Source organism: Sylvia atricapilla, chromosome 15, assembly GCF_009819655.1.
Source record: "Sylvia atricapilla isolate bSylAtr1 chromosome 15, bSylAtr1.pri, whole genome shotgun sequence".
Taxonomy (NCBI): Eukaryota; Metazoa; Chordata; class Aves; order Passeriformes; family Sylviidae; genus Sylvia; species Sylvia atricapilla.
In genome coordinates, this window is record NC_089154.1 from 3,104,330 (window position 1) to 3,121,731 (window position 17,402).

Genomic DNA, 17,402 nt, shown 5'->3' on the forward strand with positions numbered 1-17,402 from the left:
AAAGGGCATCAGGAATGGGCCAAGTGAAGGTTCAGAAGTGAAAGGAAACTCAATGTTCACCATGCATAGGGGAGGAGCATTGAAGGTCTCTGTGAACAGGGTCGTAAAGGCACAAATCCTGCTTTCTGGTGCAGGTCTGGCAGTCTGGTGTCTGTCAGCAGCTGGGCCCAGGGGTTTGGTGAGTGCTAGCACCCAAAAAAAGAAATGTCTGTCTCTGACTGGGTGCTGTGCAGTGAGCAGCCATGCATGAGAGCTGCCTTTGCTATGGTGCCAGTGGCTGCCTTCCTTCCCCTCTGCTTTTAGACAGGTCATCCTGAGCTCCTGCAGGTGTAGTGGCAGGGTGTGCCCTGTGACAATCATCCCTGCCAATGAGTGGGGTGTAAACCTGCCTGATCCAAGCCCAAAAAGCACCAGGAGATCTGATAGCTGCAGCTCAGCCTTGTCCTTGGGGAAAGCCCGAGGACAAGTGACAACGGGAAAACAAATCTGCCGACCACCGGAGCCTGCTGCTGGCAGTGAGAGACGCCTGTTCCTCCCGGGCTGCCTGCTGGCGTGGCTCCAGGCACAGCAGGCTCCTGTGTAGGTCACCCGTGTGCTCGCTGCCAGCTTTCCCCGTGTCCTTGTTGAGGAGGTGGAGGAGACACGTTAGCGGAGGAGACCACGTCCAGCCCACACCACCGTTGGCGTTTCTACTCCCCGTGGATGCCTTTTGACAGCTTAAGGGTTTGAGGGCTGTGACAGCGCCCAGCCTGAGCCATCAGCTCTTGCCTCTCTCCCCTCTCCAAGAAAAAGGACGAGCAGGAGGCCCAGCTTGTGCCGGCTGGAGCAGGGAGGGTGCCTGCTGTTGCCGTCGTGGCAGCCAGCTGGTGTCCAGCCCAGCACGGCTCCTTCAGGCTGGTATCACACTGCTGACTTGCATGAGTCACAGCTGACTTTTTTTTTTTTCTTCTTCTTCTCCCTCCTCTTGTTTGGCTTGCAAAAAAGATCTGTTTTACATATAATACAGTAATCAGGGCTTGACATAAATAGGCAAATGTTATTGTCTGCAGTGGGAATTGCACCTGCTGGCAGAGCAATGGAGGCAGCCCATTATGCACCGGAGTCGATCATTTGTGCAATGAAGTACAACCACAGTTCTTGCTGTGTTCTTGTGCAAGTCTTTATCTCAGTGGCTGTGAGTGCACCAGCAGATGTGCCATCATCACCTTTGCAATCTGTCCTTGCCCCAGGAGCCAGAGCAGCCGCTGTTCCTGCAGCTGTGGCTGCCTGCTCCCAGAGGAGTGAAGACCAAGATGTTCAGCTGAGATGTCCGTGCTTCAGTGCTGGCTGCATTACAAAGCCGAGCAGCTTTGCCCCTGAGTACTGAGGCTGCACTTTCTATGCAGGACAGTCTTGCTCCCAGGATGTGCAGGATCCTGGATGAATGCCTGGATGTGCAGAGCATCTGGCTCTTGTCTGTGGACCTTATTGCAGGAAAGGTGGCCGCAGTCTCACCAGCTGAGCAGGTACGAGCAGTGCTCCTTCGGACCAGAGGGACTCGCAGGACTGGCTGAACTATAGGTTGCTTATGTAGAGTCTGGGTTATAGCATGGTAAAATTTCTCCAATAATAATAATAAACAGAGCTTGCCTTGTTGGTGCTGGACTCTGGGCTTAGCTTACCTAAACCAGATCCAGCACCTCTGAACCACTGCATCCACAGCTTAGGCGAGGGTTGGAAGAGGTGCTGTGCAAGGAGAGGAAGCGGGAGACACGCACGTTCTTTGTGGAGTCAAAAAGATGAGCACAAATCCTGTAGGAATGCCAAAATGTGCAGGATGCTGCGTGTGCAGGTATTTCTGCTGGGCCAGCATTGAGGGGCAGGGAGGACGTTAAGCTTAAGAGCATCAGCATTATAGCAGGAACAGGCAGATCGTGGGCTTTGCTTGCTGAGCTCAGTGAAAACGCTCGCTTGCTCTGTGCTAGAAACTGCTGTTTATTAGAAAAAGAAATAAATAATTTTGTGTTGTGATTTACATTTTGCAGCTTAAGAGCGGGGAATAAAAAGATCCAAATTTTACGAGTTTTGTTTAAAAGGGCTTCAAGCCTTATCCATCAGTTTGTTTGCCACATAACTGCAAATCTGAGGCTGTAGATCAGCCTTCATCCTTCCACTAGTCAGCCACCATCCCAGACAACAGCCCAACCAGTGCCTAAGTTAATTCTCAGGGATCATCTCATTAACAGGAGAACAGACTAAAAATGGGGGAAGAAAGGAGAAGTCCTAACAGAAGGATGTAAGCTCGCCATCACTGATATGAGGAGCATCCCTCCATACAGTCTTCCTTTGCCTGTGGTCTTGCCCCACCCAAGATGTGGTAACATCCCTCAGCACCTCTCTATCCTCACTGTGGTCACTCAGCTGGGCTCAGCTTCTGCTTGCCTTCTCAGGTCAGGCAAAGCCCCGGGATGGGGGATATTGAAGGGTTAGGAGGAACAGACAGTTCTCAGTAAGTGAATTCCTACCACCACCAGTCACAGTCTGGTTCCCTAATACAGATTCTGATAAGGAAGCTGGAATCCCTTTTAACTTCTGATCCATTCAAAGATAAGCTGGTTTAGACATAAACAAGCACTTCTGTCACTGGCAGCTCTCAGAAATGCAACTGCAGACCTCTGGTTAGTCCCAGTGAGGTCCTGCCACACTCCCGGGGGAGTTACTTGGACAGCTGCATCCACATCTGGAGGGAGAAGAGGATGACTTACTCTTTCTCCATGGTAAAGGTCTTTTGCATATCTCTGTAAGCTTTGCTGTGAGAAGGAGAGGGGGAAAGGTAAAAATAAGGAATGACGTCTTTCAACCTTTACCAGGTTTTGAGGTGAAGTGAAGTCACCTTCCTGGGCTGCTTTTCTCCACGGAGCCCTTGGAGATAATTTTTTACACAAATTGGGAGAAACTAGAGCAGAACTGTGCTGAGAAAAGCATTTCTCTCAGGCCTCAGCACTGCTTGGAGGTAAGAGGAGGGCGAGGGCGGCTGGTCTCTCCTGCGCTCTGGCTCCCCTCGCTGCCTGGCATCCCCCAGCATTGGCACAGGGCTGGCAGAGACGCAGCAGCAGAGGGGCAGCAAAGCCCAGGCTTGCAACACAGGGTCCAACACAGCTCCATCCATTACAGCAGAAGCTGGGACTATTTGACTTAACCTTTTCTGGGTTATTGCATCTTCCCTCTGAGAAACTGGCTTTTTGGATAGAGTTCCTGACCTCTCAGTACTCTGATTAGTCCAGGCTGTCTCAGCCTCAAGACACCTCCCTTTTGCATGGGTTAAAACCTCTTCAGTGTCAGTGTCTCTTCTGATACCTCCTACAGCTCCTCATCTGACAGGATTAGCATCCTCTTTTCAATGTTTTTGCTCTTTCTGCTGCTCTGTCCATCTATCTTGGTGGCCACGTGCCCGTTCTCCCCTGGCGCTTTGCGCTCTGCCTCCTGCATCGACTGCTGGGTGTACTGCTGGTACGTGGGAGAGAAGTTGTGGATGGCATCCTGCACGATGTCCTGGGGGCTGATGGTCTCCTTCAGCCCACTCGAGATGCTCTGCATCGGGGCGAGGTTTGCTGCAAAACAGGGAGAGCAGGAGGGTGATGGGACAGTGGACAATCAATGAGCCCAAGTGATCCAAGACACTTTCCCTTAGAAATTCAAGATCATTGTGGGGCTCACAGTGGGCTGTGTCAGCTTGTGCTTCCAAGGAGAAGGGAGGCAATCCCAGCATCACGTTCCAAAGAGGATCCTCTCCAACAGCATGTGGGTAATAGCACATCCCCTAATCCTGCCCAGCCACACACAGGTCTCCTTACCTGCCCCCTTGTTTCATCTTGCGGGTGTCATGAGGGAAGAGGGAGAAGGAATTTATGGAGCACAGAATAAAGAAATTCCTCTTGTAGCCTTAAACATCCCATTGGTAATGGGATACTAATAAAATAACAGAGGTTTCCTCTTTCCTTACTCATTGAAGACAGGGAGAAGCGAGGAGGAGTTACCTGTTGAGTTTTCTTTCTTCTCCTTGTACACCTGGCAGGTGAATGCATAGCGCAGGGCAATGGAAGCAAAGAACATTTCAATGCAGATGATGAAGTTCTGGTAGCCAGCAGCCACTGTCCCAGCTCCCACCTCCTTCCCATCGATGATCTGAACTTCAGGGATCACCCCACATTTCTCCAGGATTGCCAGCAGTGTCCCTGTGCAGGGGAAGGGAGAGGGATCAGTTCTGCTCCTGCACCCCTGATCCAGGTGGGGCTATGGGAGGAGAAGTGCTGGGTGTCCACGGTGGCACCCACCCTGCCAGAAGGAGAGGAAGATGACGGCCTTGATGGTGATGAACTTGAGGACCGGCTCAAATGGGCGCAGCAGATCCATGGTGGCGAAGTAGAAGAGGAAAAGGGCATAAAGGGCCAGGCTGACAGAGAAGTTGTAGATGATGGTGATGTAGAGGTATCCACTGTGGACACTGTGGGCAGAGAGAGAGAGAGCTGCTGCCCTGGGCTGTGGGGACAAAGCAAGTGCAACTAGAGGCAAAGAGAGATCAAATGGGGAAGAGTAGAGTGCACAGCTTTGCTCTGGGGGAGAACACAGCCCAGGAGGGGGAGGAGGGCAGAGGTAGAAGCTTCTCCTCTGTTGGTGGAACTTCTTTCTACTTATTATTTTATTTATTATGGCTCAGAGGAATTTTGTCCCTTTATTGCTTGGGGGCAGTGAGTCTCCATTCCCTGGCACTTTGGGCTCCCAGTGCTCACTATGCAGGCAGCAGTTTCCCAGGGAGATTGGCAGGACACACTGGTGATGGAGCAGGGATCTATCCTCTTCCATTCACCCCCTCAGCCCCACCCAGCATCCTCACTTGAAGTCTCCATCGTGGTACTTCCCAAACGCCTGCAGGATGATGGTGATGATTGCCATGAGGGGTTTCACAATGCAGAACTGCAGTGTGGCCTGCACAGGGGAGAGACAACCGTGTACCACGGGCAGCAGGACATCCCCCTCCCCACATCCCACCCCTCTGCTCCAGGAGCACACACACAGAGGAGAGAGCAGTGCTGTGGGGTGAAATATGAACCAGCACAAGGTCTGCAGACGTGAGGGATTTGGGCTTCCAGAAGGCAGCTCCTGAAAGGCAGTGTAGCCAGTCCAGGGTGGGGACCAGAGGGCTTGGGGACAGACAGGTGACAGGATTCAGCCCACAGTGCAGTCCCGGAGAGTGAGACAGCATCCAGGCTAACCTGGGACTGGACAGAGATGGCAATCTGAGCTCTGCAGTGGGAGGAGACCCTGACTCAGCAGTGAGTCAGAAGCAAGGACAGCAAGCAGCCTTGCTGCTGGCCAGCTGCCAGCGAGCTGGTGACCTGCCTCCCTCAGAGGAAAAAAGCCTCCAAACCCAGCATTTTCAGAGAATAATGAACCTAAGCTGCCTTGGCAGGGCAGCAGGGAAGGAACCTGCCACCCAGAGAGCCCTTACCTGAGGGAAGTGGAGTCGATGCTCCCCACCGGGTACCCACCTGTTTGCAGAAGCGCAGGAACCCGATGGAGTAGGACATACCCTGAAGGCAGCAGGTCCCGTAAAAGCAGCTGGACCTGGGAGCAGGAGGCGAGGGGATGACTTTGGGGGTGCTGGATGGGGAAATGGGTGGAGAAGGAACTCACATGATGCTGGGACTTACGCAATGGGCTTCCCTCGAATCTCTGTCATGATGGTGCTCTCCCCTCCGAGGTACTCAAAGCACAGGCTCAGGAAGCTGTAAATCACAAAAGCTGCCAAGGCAAGGGCAGACATGATCAGCAGGACTGATTGAAGTCCTGGAGGGGGTTGTTTCATCTCACATTCCTTCCTGCTCAGGTGTTTCCTTATCCAACCTGGCACTGCAGCAGGATTTGGGATGCTGGTGAGTGGGAGCCCAGTGAGAGGAGCAGCAGGTCAAATCTGCCCGACTTCCAAGTGGAGTCAGACACAATGTGCACAAAGTTCATTACAGACACAGCAGCTCCTCTGGGCCCATACAGTTTATCCATGGACCACCTGCATGGAAGTATCTCAAAATTTCTCAAGGGCAGCACAAATGACTGGTGGCCAGCAAGAAGTGGGTCCTGAAGAGTTTTCTTGGACATCCCAACCACTTATTTTCCATATACTCCAAACCTGAAGTAATGCAAATGCCCACACAACTTAGTTCTTGGGGAAGAGAGAAACAAGGTAGAAAAACAGTCTTAATCCTGACAACTTCCCCTTGCACTTCACACACCCCAACTCCCCAATTTCTTGGGTACATCTGCCTCGTGTTTTAGAGAAGCTGCACTTCTACCCCACAGGCAGCAAGAAAACATCTTTCCCAGGACCATGATGCTGGGGTCCTTCCAAGCCTGTGTCTGAAAGGCACCAGCTCATGTTTGGCTGTGGAGCATCCCCTCCCTGCTGCCGACAGAGAAAGAAGGGGAAAACTCCTGCACGGAGGAAGGGAGAGTGGGAAGTGAAAGCAATTGAGATTTGCCACTTCACAATCCAAGATGCTCCAGAGACACAGGTCAGCAGGATGAGAGCCCTGCTTTGCCTTCAGCCTCCCTGCTGAGCAGATGCTGTGCTCACCTTCATAGCAGTCACGCACCGAGTCGAAATAGACGTAGTACTGGTGGCTGCCGAGGAGGAGGAGGCTGAGCCAGGAGTCGAAGGCATAGACAGGCACGATGAAGAGGATGCGGATGATGTAGCGCTGCTCCTTGGGGATGGTGTAATTCCTCAGGTGTGTGTAGATCTGCAAAGTGCCCAGTGTGCAGAGTTGTGGCTGCCACAGGTCAGGATGGGGACTAGAGGTGCCCCCCAAGCCCACAGGAGTGCTGTGTTAACCCTCCTCTCTGGGGTGAGAGCTCTGCCAGCTTTCCACCACAGACCCATCGCAGTGAACACACACAGCAGGCTCCATCCCGGTCCCTGGGCCAATCCCTTGCACGAAAACATGTGGAAATCAGGTTCCTTGTCTGGGCTGTGTGAGGAATGTGCCCTCCCCTGGGCAGCCCCATCCCAGTGCTTGGAGACAGCAGCTTGCCCAGGGCTGCCTTCAGCAGCACGGACCTGCACAGACCCCTAAACCATGCCCACTTGGGGTATGCCTCAAGGCAGCTGGAGCTGTGCACCCCAGACACCCCAAATGCCCCACTGGGTGTTGCCTCTGGGCAGTGCCAATGCCCTGCAGCCTCTCCTGGCTCTGGCAACCACCTGGGGAGAGTCTGGGCAAAGTCCATCCTTAGGAGCTGCCAGCACCAGGCTCCTGACAACGGGGATATCACCTCTGGGCAGCAATAGGAAGAAATGCTAATCTGGAGCAGAGTGATTTGCGATAGATTTGGGGGCAATCAATAGTTTTGCTCTCATGTCAGCCCCTGTGCTGAGCCCCATCTCCGGTGCAGCCCATACCTGGTGGAAGGTGATGATGAGTGCTGACCACACAAAGATGCCAGAGATGACGTGTGCTGCTGTCGTGGTCAGGAAAAGCTGCTGGCTGTCCTGGGAGGTGTTGTGGGCAGCCGTCAGCAGGGAAAGAGCTGAGAATGGGGGGGCTGAGGCCAGCCTGGCTGCTGTGCCAGTCCCCGGTGTGCCAGGTGCCATGGGAGAGGACACAGCACGTGTAGCATTACTCATCTGCAGGGAGAGACAGGAAAGAGGAGTGGTGCAAGAAGGCAGGAGCAAGGTCAGCTGGTGACAGGGAAGGTCCCAGATTTCTCAGCCCACACAGCATTGTACAAACCTCCTGTGAGGTTTATCTCCTCCTCAGGGCTTTTCCAGGGTGTCCCTCACCCAAACCAGCCCCTTTGCCATGATTGGGTCTGCTTCTCCCAGCAGGAAAACACAAATATCCTTCAAAAGCAGACCCATTTTTTCCCTGAGGAGGTCTATGCAGTTCCCATGTCTCCCAAAAGACACACTTCTCCTGAGCTTTGCTCCTTGGTTTTTCAGGAATCACTCCCACTTGAAAGGGAATGATCTGTATATATTTGCACCCCTGTGAGTTCATACTTGTGGCTCAGGAACATTTTCCATCAGAAACCACAGACTTAAGGGTTTCTTAAACCAACCCCTCACCCAGGATAATAAAGAGTCCCTTACCAACGAGCCATCAGGACACTTGTGTTATCTTCCTTGGGAGCCCAGAAAACACCAGGTCTCCCCCTAAATTTGGCTCCTTTCATCATGTGTGGCCTGCTGGGAGCAAAGCCTGGGGCTGTCCAAGAAACCAGACATTTGGTGTCACCCACACTCTTCACCCAGCTATTTTGGGATTGTAGGGGTGTCAGTGTGCCAGTAGTGCCAACCCCAAGACCTGAAGGACAGCCAGCGGTCCCTCCTGCACCCAAATTAAGCACAAGGGAGCAAGCCTGCCGTGCCACAGGCAGAGCTGCTGCCCTTTGGGGATGCTGGATTGCTGTGGCATCTCCCTGCTCGGTGTGTGCTCCTGGAAGCCGGCTGCCCCCAAGGCACTGAGCATTCCTGGTGCAGAGGGTGGCTGGGCATATGGACACCCTGTACCCTGCGGCTGCAGACAGCAAGGACCTAATAATAAGCAATTATTTATAGGGCAGCTTCATATCTCGAGGCCAACGGATGCATAAACTGCCATGTTTGGTTCTTTTTTCTGCTAATCTATGGAAAGCTGCTTTTCCTCAAGAATAACAATATGGTTTAAAAAACCAACAACCTGCAAGCTGAACTCTAACAATATAGATGCTTCTCAGTGCACTGTTAATAAACAAATATTTTAGCTGCTGAGTAACTATCACCTGCGGTAAAACTATGAGCATGAGCTGGAGAGAAGCATAAAAATAACTACACAGATAAGAGTGGTAGGGAACGACCTCGGTCCAATTAAACACTGAAAACAAACCAAAGCAAGAGCTGACCCCACGGCTCCCTGTTCTGCCCTCTCACCGAACCCCAACCTCACAGGAGAGGAAACTCAGCTGGTGTCAGATCAACAGCCCTAAAAATACCTTTGCCCGGCTGGGCCTGGCAGGGTCGGTGTAAGCGGAGCTGGCCGGGCGGCAGCTGGCCGGGCCCCAGGAGCTCACCCCGGAGAAGCCGGGCGGGGAAGCGGAGCCGGAGCTGCCCGCAGGGACAGCGCGCCGATAGTGTTACACGGAGCCGCGTCCTTCCTCCCTGCCACCCTCCTGTGGTCCTGCCCCGGCCAGCAGGCAAAAGGATCCCGGGAAAGCCGGGGCGGGATCTGGTCTTTGGACAGGCTTGGATGCTGCCGGACCTGCCTTGTAAACATTAACAGGAGCACGGAGATAGCTGGTGGCACAGGCAGGGAGATGAGAGTCCGGCTGTGCCCCGCTCCCCCATCGCTCCTCACTCTTTCTGGGGGCTGCCCTGCTGCTGGCTGGGGCTAAATGGCTGGGTTTGGCCACGCTTTGCCTCTGCCAGAGCATCATGGCAGAGCAGGATGAAAGCTCACTCTTTCTAGCTGTGTTTTTCTAGTCTCTTTTCTAGTGATCCAGCTTAGTCCCCAAGACATTGCAGAGAGCTGTGCTCCTCACTAGATCCATTTATTCTGTTTTCAGCCCGGTGCTATGCCACAGACGCTTGGCCCAAGATATCCCATCTCCTATTAACTTTCCCAGGCATCGCGGTGTGAGCACGGCGGCACCAACAGCCAGTCCTGGCAGCCTCCCCGACATTGTCACACTCTGAACATGGCAGAGCAAGTCATTAAAAGCAAAAGTCTCGGTGCCGCTCGGAGACAGGGCTCCCAGCTCCGCAGGTAATTAGATCCCGGCCGTGCAAGGTAGTCAGGCAATTCAATGCAGTTAGAGAGCCATTTGCTTCCAAAACAAAGGCAGCAAGGAGACACCGGGAATAATACCAGCTGCAAAATTCAGCTCCTCGATGGGACCGAGCCATATCCAATCTGTCTGTTTTCAGACACCTTGCAGGTACCTGCCATACAGTGTCTACCTGTTACACACACTCCCTGGGATATTAGATGCTAAGTGAGAACTGAGAAGATAAACTGAGAAGTGAAGCTTGTGTTCAGACAGGCCACCTGCAAATGGGGTTTTTCACCTCGCCAGGGATTCCCCTCTATCTGCAGGCTGCCAGAGCCCGACTCCCAGCTCACATCCCCACCAGGGTCCTGCAGCACCTAGGACAAATCCCTGTCTCGGAGGCAGCCCCCTGTGGGGTGAAGCAAATCAGCAGCGAAAGGAGAGTCCTCGAAGTCCCCCAGCACTGCCTCTGAAATCCCTGATCCACATCCCGGAGAGGGGAGCATCCAGGCTTAGCCTCACCAGAGCAGGAGACATGCCTTTCCTCCTGATTGCTTTCAGATAAAGCCAGGACTCTCGGGTTATTTATGGGACCAGCCTCTCCACACCACCATCAGGCCACTCAGGAGGAAGGACCTACAGCACACAACCACAAATCGCGGCCGGGCAGCACCGAGCCCTCCCTGAAGCCCATCTGGAGGAGTGGATGACGCAGGCAGAGGGCTCTTAGAGGAGGCTCTGCCCTCCCAGCGGCTCCCACAGGTGCTCAGAACCAATGGCTGGGTCAACCCTGATTCGTGGCGTTTCCCCCAGCTGCTGTGCACCCCCCAGGGCCCCACTCACCCTTTGGGGCTCCTCCGGGAGGGAGTCTGGCTGCCGTGCTCCTGCCTCTGCATCCCCCGTGCCCTCCTCCACCTGCACCGCTGGAGACTCCTCCTCCGGACACTGTCCCGGCCCTGCCCGCTGCTGGCCGCGGGCCCTGCCACTGCCCCAGTTACCCTCGCTGTTCCCACCGGTGCCCCGCTGGCCTCGGGCCCCGTCACCGTCCCGCTCTCCGTGCCAGCACCTTAGCCGCCCTCGCCGCTCCCCGGGCCCCAGCAGCGCTCCAGCGGCCCTTGCTGTGCCCCGCTTACCTTACCAGCACCCCCTGGCCGTGCCGGCTCACCCCGCCAGCGCCCTCCCTGCGCCCCGGGCCCCGCGGGAGCTGGAGCAACAGGTCGGGCTTTGTCTCCCGCAGAAAAGCCACCCAACTTACCTTTCCAGTCCGCCGCGCTCGGCACCCACGCCCGCAAAGCAAACACGGATGGAAAGCCGCGGTGCTGCCCGACGCTGCTGCCCCCCACCCAGCAGTCCTGCGGCCGAGGGCAAGAGCTCTGCCTCGGTGCCACAGGCAACTTTCCCAGCAGTTGGGAAATAATCTGCCTGCAGCAGAGCGATGACTAAAAGGCAGGTAGCTGGTGGCACCTTGTGCCTGTTGTTTGGGCAGGCCTCCCCCTTGGTTTACTGTGCAGCAGAGAGGAGCAAAGTCGAAGGACCAATTGCTCGTACTCTAATTTATCGCATATATAAAGGCAGCAAGGTAAGTCTGTCCTGGCTCCGAGCATCAGAGAGGTTTCCATGTCCTTTTCTCACCCACCGCCCTGTGCAGACCTGGTGGCACATACACAGCCAGGAAATGAAGGTGCTTGACTTGTGCCTGGCATTTAGGTAGTAACACTCAGCTCTTTGGGGCACAGCAGTGCTATGGCACCGTATCACCACAGTAGAAGATGCAATTTCCATCCAATTTGCTTACTTGTGTATGTTTTCCACAAGCTGCTGGAGCTATGGACACAGGAAGAGCACCAGTTTTGTGTCAGGAGAGAATCCCTACTAGCAAACCAAGATTGACAATAACTAATTTCACATGGCTCTCTCAGCCTTCCTAGACAAAAAAAAAAAAGGAAAGTGTAAAAGAGGAAAAATTTATAGTTCTGGCAGATGCAAATCTTTGATTCTTGGAAGCACAGTTTTGAAAATTATTTTTAGATGAAGTTTCTTGTCAAGGGCAGCTGGAAGCCTGCAGTGTTTGAATGTATTTTTAAAAAGGAGTTTCATTTCTCATAATCCCTTTAAATGCTGTAAATAACCCTTACTTCAGAGAAGAGTCCTTTCAAAATCCATTTTCTGCTTTTCTACTTCTAGGGGATTTTTTAGCAACAGAAGTGACCTGGCAGCTGGATCACCATGGGGTGGGCACAGGCTCTGTGCTGATTCTGCTGTACCAACTGGTCTTAGCACAACTCCTCCCTGCCCAGAATCCAAGACCTGTCTGTGCTGTCAAGTTCATAAGTGACAAAAGCGTGTAACAGCTCACTTAAAAATTTACTACTCGTTGTTGTTTATTACAAGATGTAAAGACAAATGTGCTTTCCAAGCAAAAGGCAAAAGTTTGGCTATTAATCTTTGCATCAACTCATACAACTTAATCTGACACTTTTTGTGAATGACTTGGCAGAAACAACCCTACGTAACCCAAACCCTCTGTCCCCATGTCTCCTAAGACAGATGTTCATTGCAGGTGATCAGCCTATGGATGTTCTGTTTCTCTGATGTGTTGGTACCACGTAATCCATTGGCTCAGATTACTTTCTTACCACTATTTTGGGTTTCTGTCTCCTATCCTGACATCAGCTTTCATGAAATTTGCAGAGCATCATTATCTGCCTCTCTTTAAAATCAGAGTGAAAGTAAAAAATTAATTCAGACTACATCCAGAAAGGAATGGACGGACGTAAGGACAAAGCAGCCACCTAGGACCCATTTCCTTAAAAAAGGCAAGAAAACCTTTCCCATTATACAACCATTGATTTTTTTTTTTACCAAGGCTTGTATTTCAGTTGAAGTGATTCTCACAGAGCAAAAAAGAAAACAGGTAAAATTTGATTTGACAATGTTTTTTTTATTCCCTCAGCACTGGGTGTTCCCACTTTGTGGTAGGGCACAGCCACACAGCTTGGCATCTGCTGCTCCTCAGGACACATGTGCAGAGCAGAGCCTTTTCCCAAATAAATGACCCACCCAACGTGATAAAAGTAGCACTTTTCTCCTATGTTGAGACAATTGCTCTTGTCTCACTGTCTTATGGACTTGCAAACCTGTCCCAGTAACAAAACCCACAAATGTTCTACACAGTAGAGAAAAATTCATGGAATTCCTCAGGACGTCCAAAACCACCACAAAGACATTCCATCATTTCCATTCCTTAGTCCTTTTAAATAGGTGGTGATGAGTCATGGACTCAAGATCATTTCCTTGAATCCAGATGGCACAGCTTCACCACACTTGGCAACTCCGGATCACTTCTCGTAGAGCCTGTATTCCTTCCATGCTCTTGTCCTTTAAAGCCATGGCGAGGAGAACAGGTTTGTTCCCAGCTTCCTGCGACACGAATGCCACCAGGTTTTTGGCACAAACATGAACCAGGGGCTGAAAAGCAAAGGGACACAGAATCTGTACATTCCTGCAGATGGGAGAGCCCTCCTGCAGGAGTTAGGAGAGGAAGAGTCCTGGAGTGACATGGAGAACCTGTTGATCCTGGACTCAGACTGAGCTTGATTGTTTGCTAAGCAATTCCAACATGGTCAGCAACGGCAAACCATGGGACAGGGAACTTTAGAAAGCACTTTTTCAAGCAGTTTAAAAGGGAAGAGTTTGGTCCCATGAGTGTGCCAGCCACCCACACCATCCTGAAACAACTTTACTGGAGCTGCACTTGAATTGAGTTCAGCACTGTCTGGAAAACTTGGAAACTCAGTACGGAGAATCTTTCCTTCCATAATCCTCCCACCTGAGCTATGGCACCAGTGTTAAATTATATGAAACGCTGTGGATCCAAATGCCTTTACTTCCTTCACAGCCAGGTTTCTAAAGAAGCTTGCAACTACGGGTTTTTTGCTTAAAAACTTGTTCTGAAGAGGGGATATTGCACTGAAAAGCCCTGGAAAAAAAACCTCTTATTTTTGTAACTCCTAGAGACCCCCAAATGGTATTATATACACTTTTTGTATGCCTGGTGTTACAGACATGTTGCTTTTTATTTTAATAGACTAATCAAAACCAGAAGTAAATAGTGAGGCTGAAGGAGGCAAAAAAAGGGATATAATCTTTTCCATGAGGTTTCTTTAACAAGAATAGATCAGAACAGCAATGACTATTTCACTTAGACGGTACCCACAATGACATCTAGTCCAACTGCCTGACAACTCGGAGCTGAGCAGGTTAAAACATTACTCAAGGGATTGTCCAAATGGCTCTTAAACACCGACAGGCTCAGAGCATCAACCACCTCAAGCCTGTTCCAGTGTCTGACCAGCCTCTTGGTGAAGAGGCATTTTTTAATATCCAATCTCAACCTCACCCAGCACAGCTTCAAACCACTCAGCTTGTCTAGGTTTTATTTACAGCCATAGTTGTGTATCTGTCACAAGGATGAGTTTGCTTGATTTTACCTGCTGTTTGGAAGTGTGCAACATCCCAAAGCAGGATGTTAACAGTGACAAGCAGGAAAGCAGCAAACTAGTGACAGTCTTTTCTTGAACTTTAGATCAGTTAAGCTAGTTAAAATTATTTAAAAATAGAATGGAACAAAGTAAACACAGCACTTCCCATTTCCAAATAAAACACAAAATAAGCTTGGGGGTGGAGGTGGTCAGCAGTAGCAGACAGCAAAGCAGAGAAAGCAAAATATCTCCCATCCAAAAAGGGAAGGTTATTACTCAAGACAAAGAACTCCACAAGGGGAAGTCATGGATAGAATCAGGAACTTGTGTTGCTACAGCTTTTCTAGTTAAAGCTAAAAGTAATATGTGATAGCTTCAACCCTGATGGAGAGCCTCATAATCTTGTAGCTCTGTAACTTTCTGTTTTAATGTTTGACTAGTTGATGTTTTGTGAAACACATTTGCTTCTGCTTTCTCTCTAGCTTTGTGAAACGCTCAATAAAAATCTCATTTTGTTGAAGCAAAACAAATTAAACTTTATCGAGAGAAGGTGCTGGCAGGCACACTTGGGAGGGGGCAACTAAAGTCCATTATGGGGCTGGCATAGACAGGGGAGGATGGGGTTGGGAAAACAGACCTGAAAAGGAAAACAAACTCACTGGAACAGAAATCCAAAAAGGTTATCAATGGCTACATATTTAATCTTGCAACCCTTAAATCAACAGAGCTTTATCAAACTTTCCATAAACATGCAGAAGCAACCCATATCCTGCAGGACACAAAACAACAGATCGCCAAACCACTCTTGGTTAGTTAAACTTTTATGTCCAAGAGCAGACGAGCGCACATACTTTTCTGATGAGCCCCTCTTTCCTCATTTTAAAATTAATCTTATCACTGTTCAAACACTACTTAACTGCTGTGATTCATCAACTCCTTGGCAACTTGCACAGCCCCACCTACCACATTTCCCCTTATCCTCGCTGCCTCTGCGCTCGGCATCCGCTCTCACCTCATCCTTGCCCAGCAGCACCTTCGTGGTGAGCGAGGGCCTGCCCACGTTGTCGCCGATGGTGTTGGGGTCCACGTAGACGATGGTGCCCAGCTTGCCGTACTGTGTGACCACCACGAGGACCGAGTTGGAGAAGGCCGTGCACACCACCTCGGTCGGCACCCCGTGCACCACCTCCTCCCGCTGCTTGGACGTCACGATGGGACTCGCTTCCATCGCTTCCGAAAATGAACAAAACGGCAACGACAGGACGACGACGTTAGATTAAACACACGCGCTACGGGCTACAAAAATACTGAGGCCTTCCCATCATTTTAAATACCCACGCTTAAGCTAATTTCAGTGCACACCCGCACCCCTGACTGGGGAGGACTGGGAAGTTCTGATGCGACGGCATCACTGCTCCTGCATGGCCCCGCCGCCTCTGACAGCGGCCCCGCTACCGAGGGGGAAACCTCGAGCCCTGCTTTCCGTCCCGGCTCCACCAGACTTTTCCTGAGAGAGGGATGGAGACAGCGACACGAGGAGACAGCCACCCTCCACCCCGCCGGGCCGCGGCCCTCACCGCCCCTACCCTCGCCGGCCCCGCCGCGCCGCCGCTCTCCGCCCAGGCCCGCCCCGCCGTGGCGGAAGCGGCGCCGTTCTTTTCCTTTCCCTTCCTTCCTTCCCTCCCTCCGTCCCTCCCGCCGCCGGCGGGGGGCGATGGCGCGGGGCCGGCGCTGCCCTCACGGCCTGTCCCCTCCCCTTCCCTCAGCGCCGCCGCCATTACCGGCCGCCTTCCCGCGCGGGAGGCGCCATCTCCGGGCCCGCCATCGCCGGGCCCGCCGCGCACTGCTCCCGGTGCCTCCTCACGGTGCCTCCTCACGGGCACTGCTCACGGGCACTGCTCACGGGCACTGCTCACGGTGGCTCCTCACGGGCACTCCTCACGGTGCCTCCTCACGGTGCCTCCTCACGGTGCCTCCTCACGGGCACTCCTCACGGTGCCTCCTCACGGGCACTGCTCACGGTGCCTCCTCACGGTGCCTCCTCACGGGCACTCCTCACGGTGCCTCCTCACGGGCACTGCTCACGGTGCCCCCTCACGGTGCTTCCTCACGGGCACTGCTCACGGTGTCTCCTCACGGGCACTGCTCACGGTGCCTCCTCACGGTGCCTCCTCACGGTGTCTCCTCACGGGCACTCCTCACGGTGCCTCCTCACGGTGTCTCCTCACGGTGCCTCCTCACGGGCACTGCTCACGGTGCCTCCTCACGGGCACTCCTCACGGTGCCCCCTCACGGTGCTTCCTCACGGGCACTGCTCACGGGCACTGCTCACGGTGTCTCCTCACGGGCACTCCTCACGGTGCTTCCTCACGGGCACTGCTCACGGGCACTGCTCACGGTGTCTCCTCACGGGCACTCCTCACGGTGCCTCCTCACGGGCACTGCTCACGGGCCCTCGGCGGGCTCGGGCAGAGCTGCCGCACCCGGTCCCTTCTCCCTGTGATAAACCCTTCTCCCGGGAATGAACCCCTTCTCCCGGGGATAAACCCCTTTTCCCGGGGGTAAACGCTTTCCCTCGGTCCGGTTTCTCCCCGTTTCACGCCGGGAGGTGTGGAGGAGTCCCATACCAGGAACCCCTGTGCGGGGATAGGTGACCCTGCAGGTCCTAGAAGAGCTGTGAATATTATTTTTTCTTTTTCCCTCCATTTCCCCATGGGATACGGTCACTCCCACTACTGGGTGTTGTTAGGCCACACTGTAAGATCTCGAGTGTGCTTCCCATCTAAATGAAAGTGGCTTATAGAAGGGGCTTGTGTAAAGCAGGCAACTTCTTACATAGGCAGACAGAGCTAGGACAAGGTGAGTGCTTTTAAACTCAAAGGGAAGAAATTTATATTAGCTATTGGGAAGAACTTCCCTGTGAGGGTGGTGAGGGCCAAGGAGAGATTGCCCAGAGCAGATGTGGAAGTGTCTCAGGCCAGGCTGGATTGGGCTTGGAGCAACCTGAGCTAGTGGAAGGTGTCCCTGCCCATGACAGGGTGAAACGATGATCTTTAAGGTCCTTTCCAACCCAAACCATTCTGTGATTCTATGAAAACAAAGCTGGTTTTGGTCATGGAAGTAGCCTTGCCATTAGCTGAG

General features: G+C 52.6%; 2 protein-coding genes and 1 long non-coding RNA gene across 5 annotated transcripts; 1 reads left to right on the forward strand and 2 right to left on the reverse strand.

Moving 5' to 3' along the window:
- Window positions 1-1,950: 1,950 nt before the first annotated feature.
- TMEM184A (transmembrane protein 184A) lies at window positions 1,951-10,830 on the reverse strand. Its single transcript, XM_066329731.1, has 9 exons — window positions 10,624-10,830; window positions 7,436-7,660; window positions 6,611-6,776; window positions 5,691-5,781; window positions 5,529-5,604; window positions 4,874-4,965; window positions 4,314-4,483; window positions 4,017-4,214; window positions 1,951-3,590 (listed from the first exon to the last, which is right to left on the reverse strand). Exons 2-9 carry the CDS (start codon window positions 7,658-7,660, stop codon window positions 3,340-3,342), a joined length of 1,269 nt encoding a protein of 422 aa, XP_066185828.1. The 5' UTR covers window positions 10,624-10,830; the 3' UTR covers window positions 1,951-3,339.
- A 160-nt stretch (window positions 10,831-10,990) lies between these two features.
- On the forward strand, window positions 10,991-12,705 carry LOC136367901 (uncharacterized). The gene is made up of 2 exons (XR_010744750.1): window positions 10,991-11,359; window positions 11,965-12,705. It is a non-coding gene; the product is annotated as an uncharacterized lncRNA (long non-coding RNA).
- Window positions 12,701-16,100, reverse strand: PSMG3 (proteasome assembly chaperone 3). 3 transcript variants are annotated; one of them, XM_066329736.1, is made up of 3 exons: window positions 16,043-16,100; window positions 15,274-15,491; window positions 12,701-13,248 (listed from the first exon to the last, which is right to left on the reverse strand). In XM_066329736.1, exons 2-3 carry the CDS (start codon window positions 15,487-15,489, stop codon window positions 13,096-13,098), a joined length of 369 nt encoding a protein of 122 aa, XP_066185833.1. In that variant the 5' UTR covers window positions 15,490-15,491; window positions 16,043-16,100; the 3' UTR covers window positions 12,701-13,095. The 3 variants fall into 3 exon arrangements, with proteins under 3 accessions (XP_066185833.1, XP_066185831.1, XP_066185832.1); XM_066329734.1 differs by lacking the exon at window positions 16,043-16,100 and adding an exon at window positions 15,848-15,976; XM_066329735.1 differs by lacking the exon at window positions 16,043-16,100 and adding an exon at window positions 15,600-15,838.
- Window positions 16,101-17,402: the final 1,302 nt, after the last annotated feature.

Excerpts from the sequence above, each read along its gene's own strand:
- PSMG3 (XM_066329736.1), bottom strand. The coding sequence starts at position 15,489 with ATGGAAGCGAGTCCCATCGTGACGTCCAAGCAGCGGGAGGAGGTGGTG. Across the intron at positions 13,249-15,273 it reads TGCTGCTGGGCAAGGATGAG|CCCCTGGTTCATGTTTGTGC; the intron begins GTGAGAGCGGAT and ends TTTGCTTTTCAG.
- TMEM184A (XM_066329731.1), bottom strand. The coding sequence starts at position 7,660 with ATGAGTAATGCTACACGTGCTGTGTCCTCTCCCATGGCACCTGGCACA. Across the intron at positions 5,782-6,610 it reads GGTGCGTGACTGCTATGAAG|CTTTTGTGATTTACAGCTTC; the intron begins GTGAGCACAGCA and ends TTGCCTTGGCAG. Across the intron at positions 3,591-4,016 it reads GAAGAAAGAAAACTCAACAG|CAAACCTCGCCCCGATGCAG; the intron begins GTAACTCCTCCT and ends CCTGTTTTGCAG.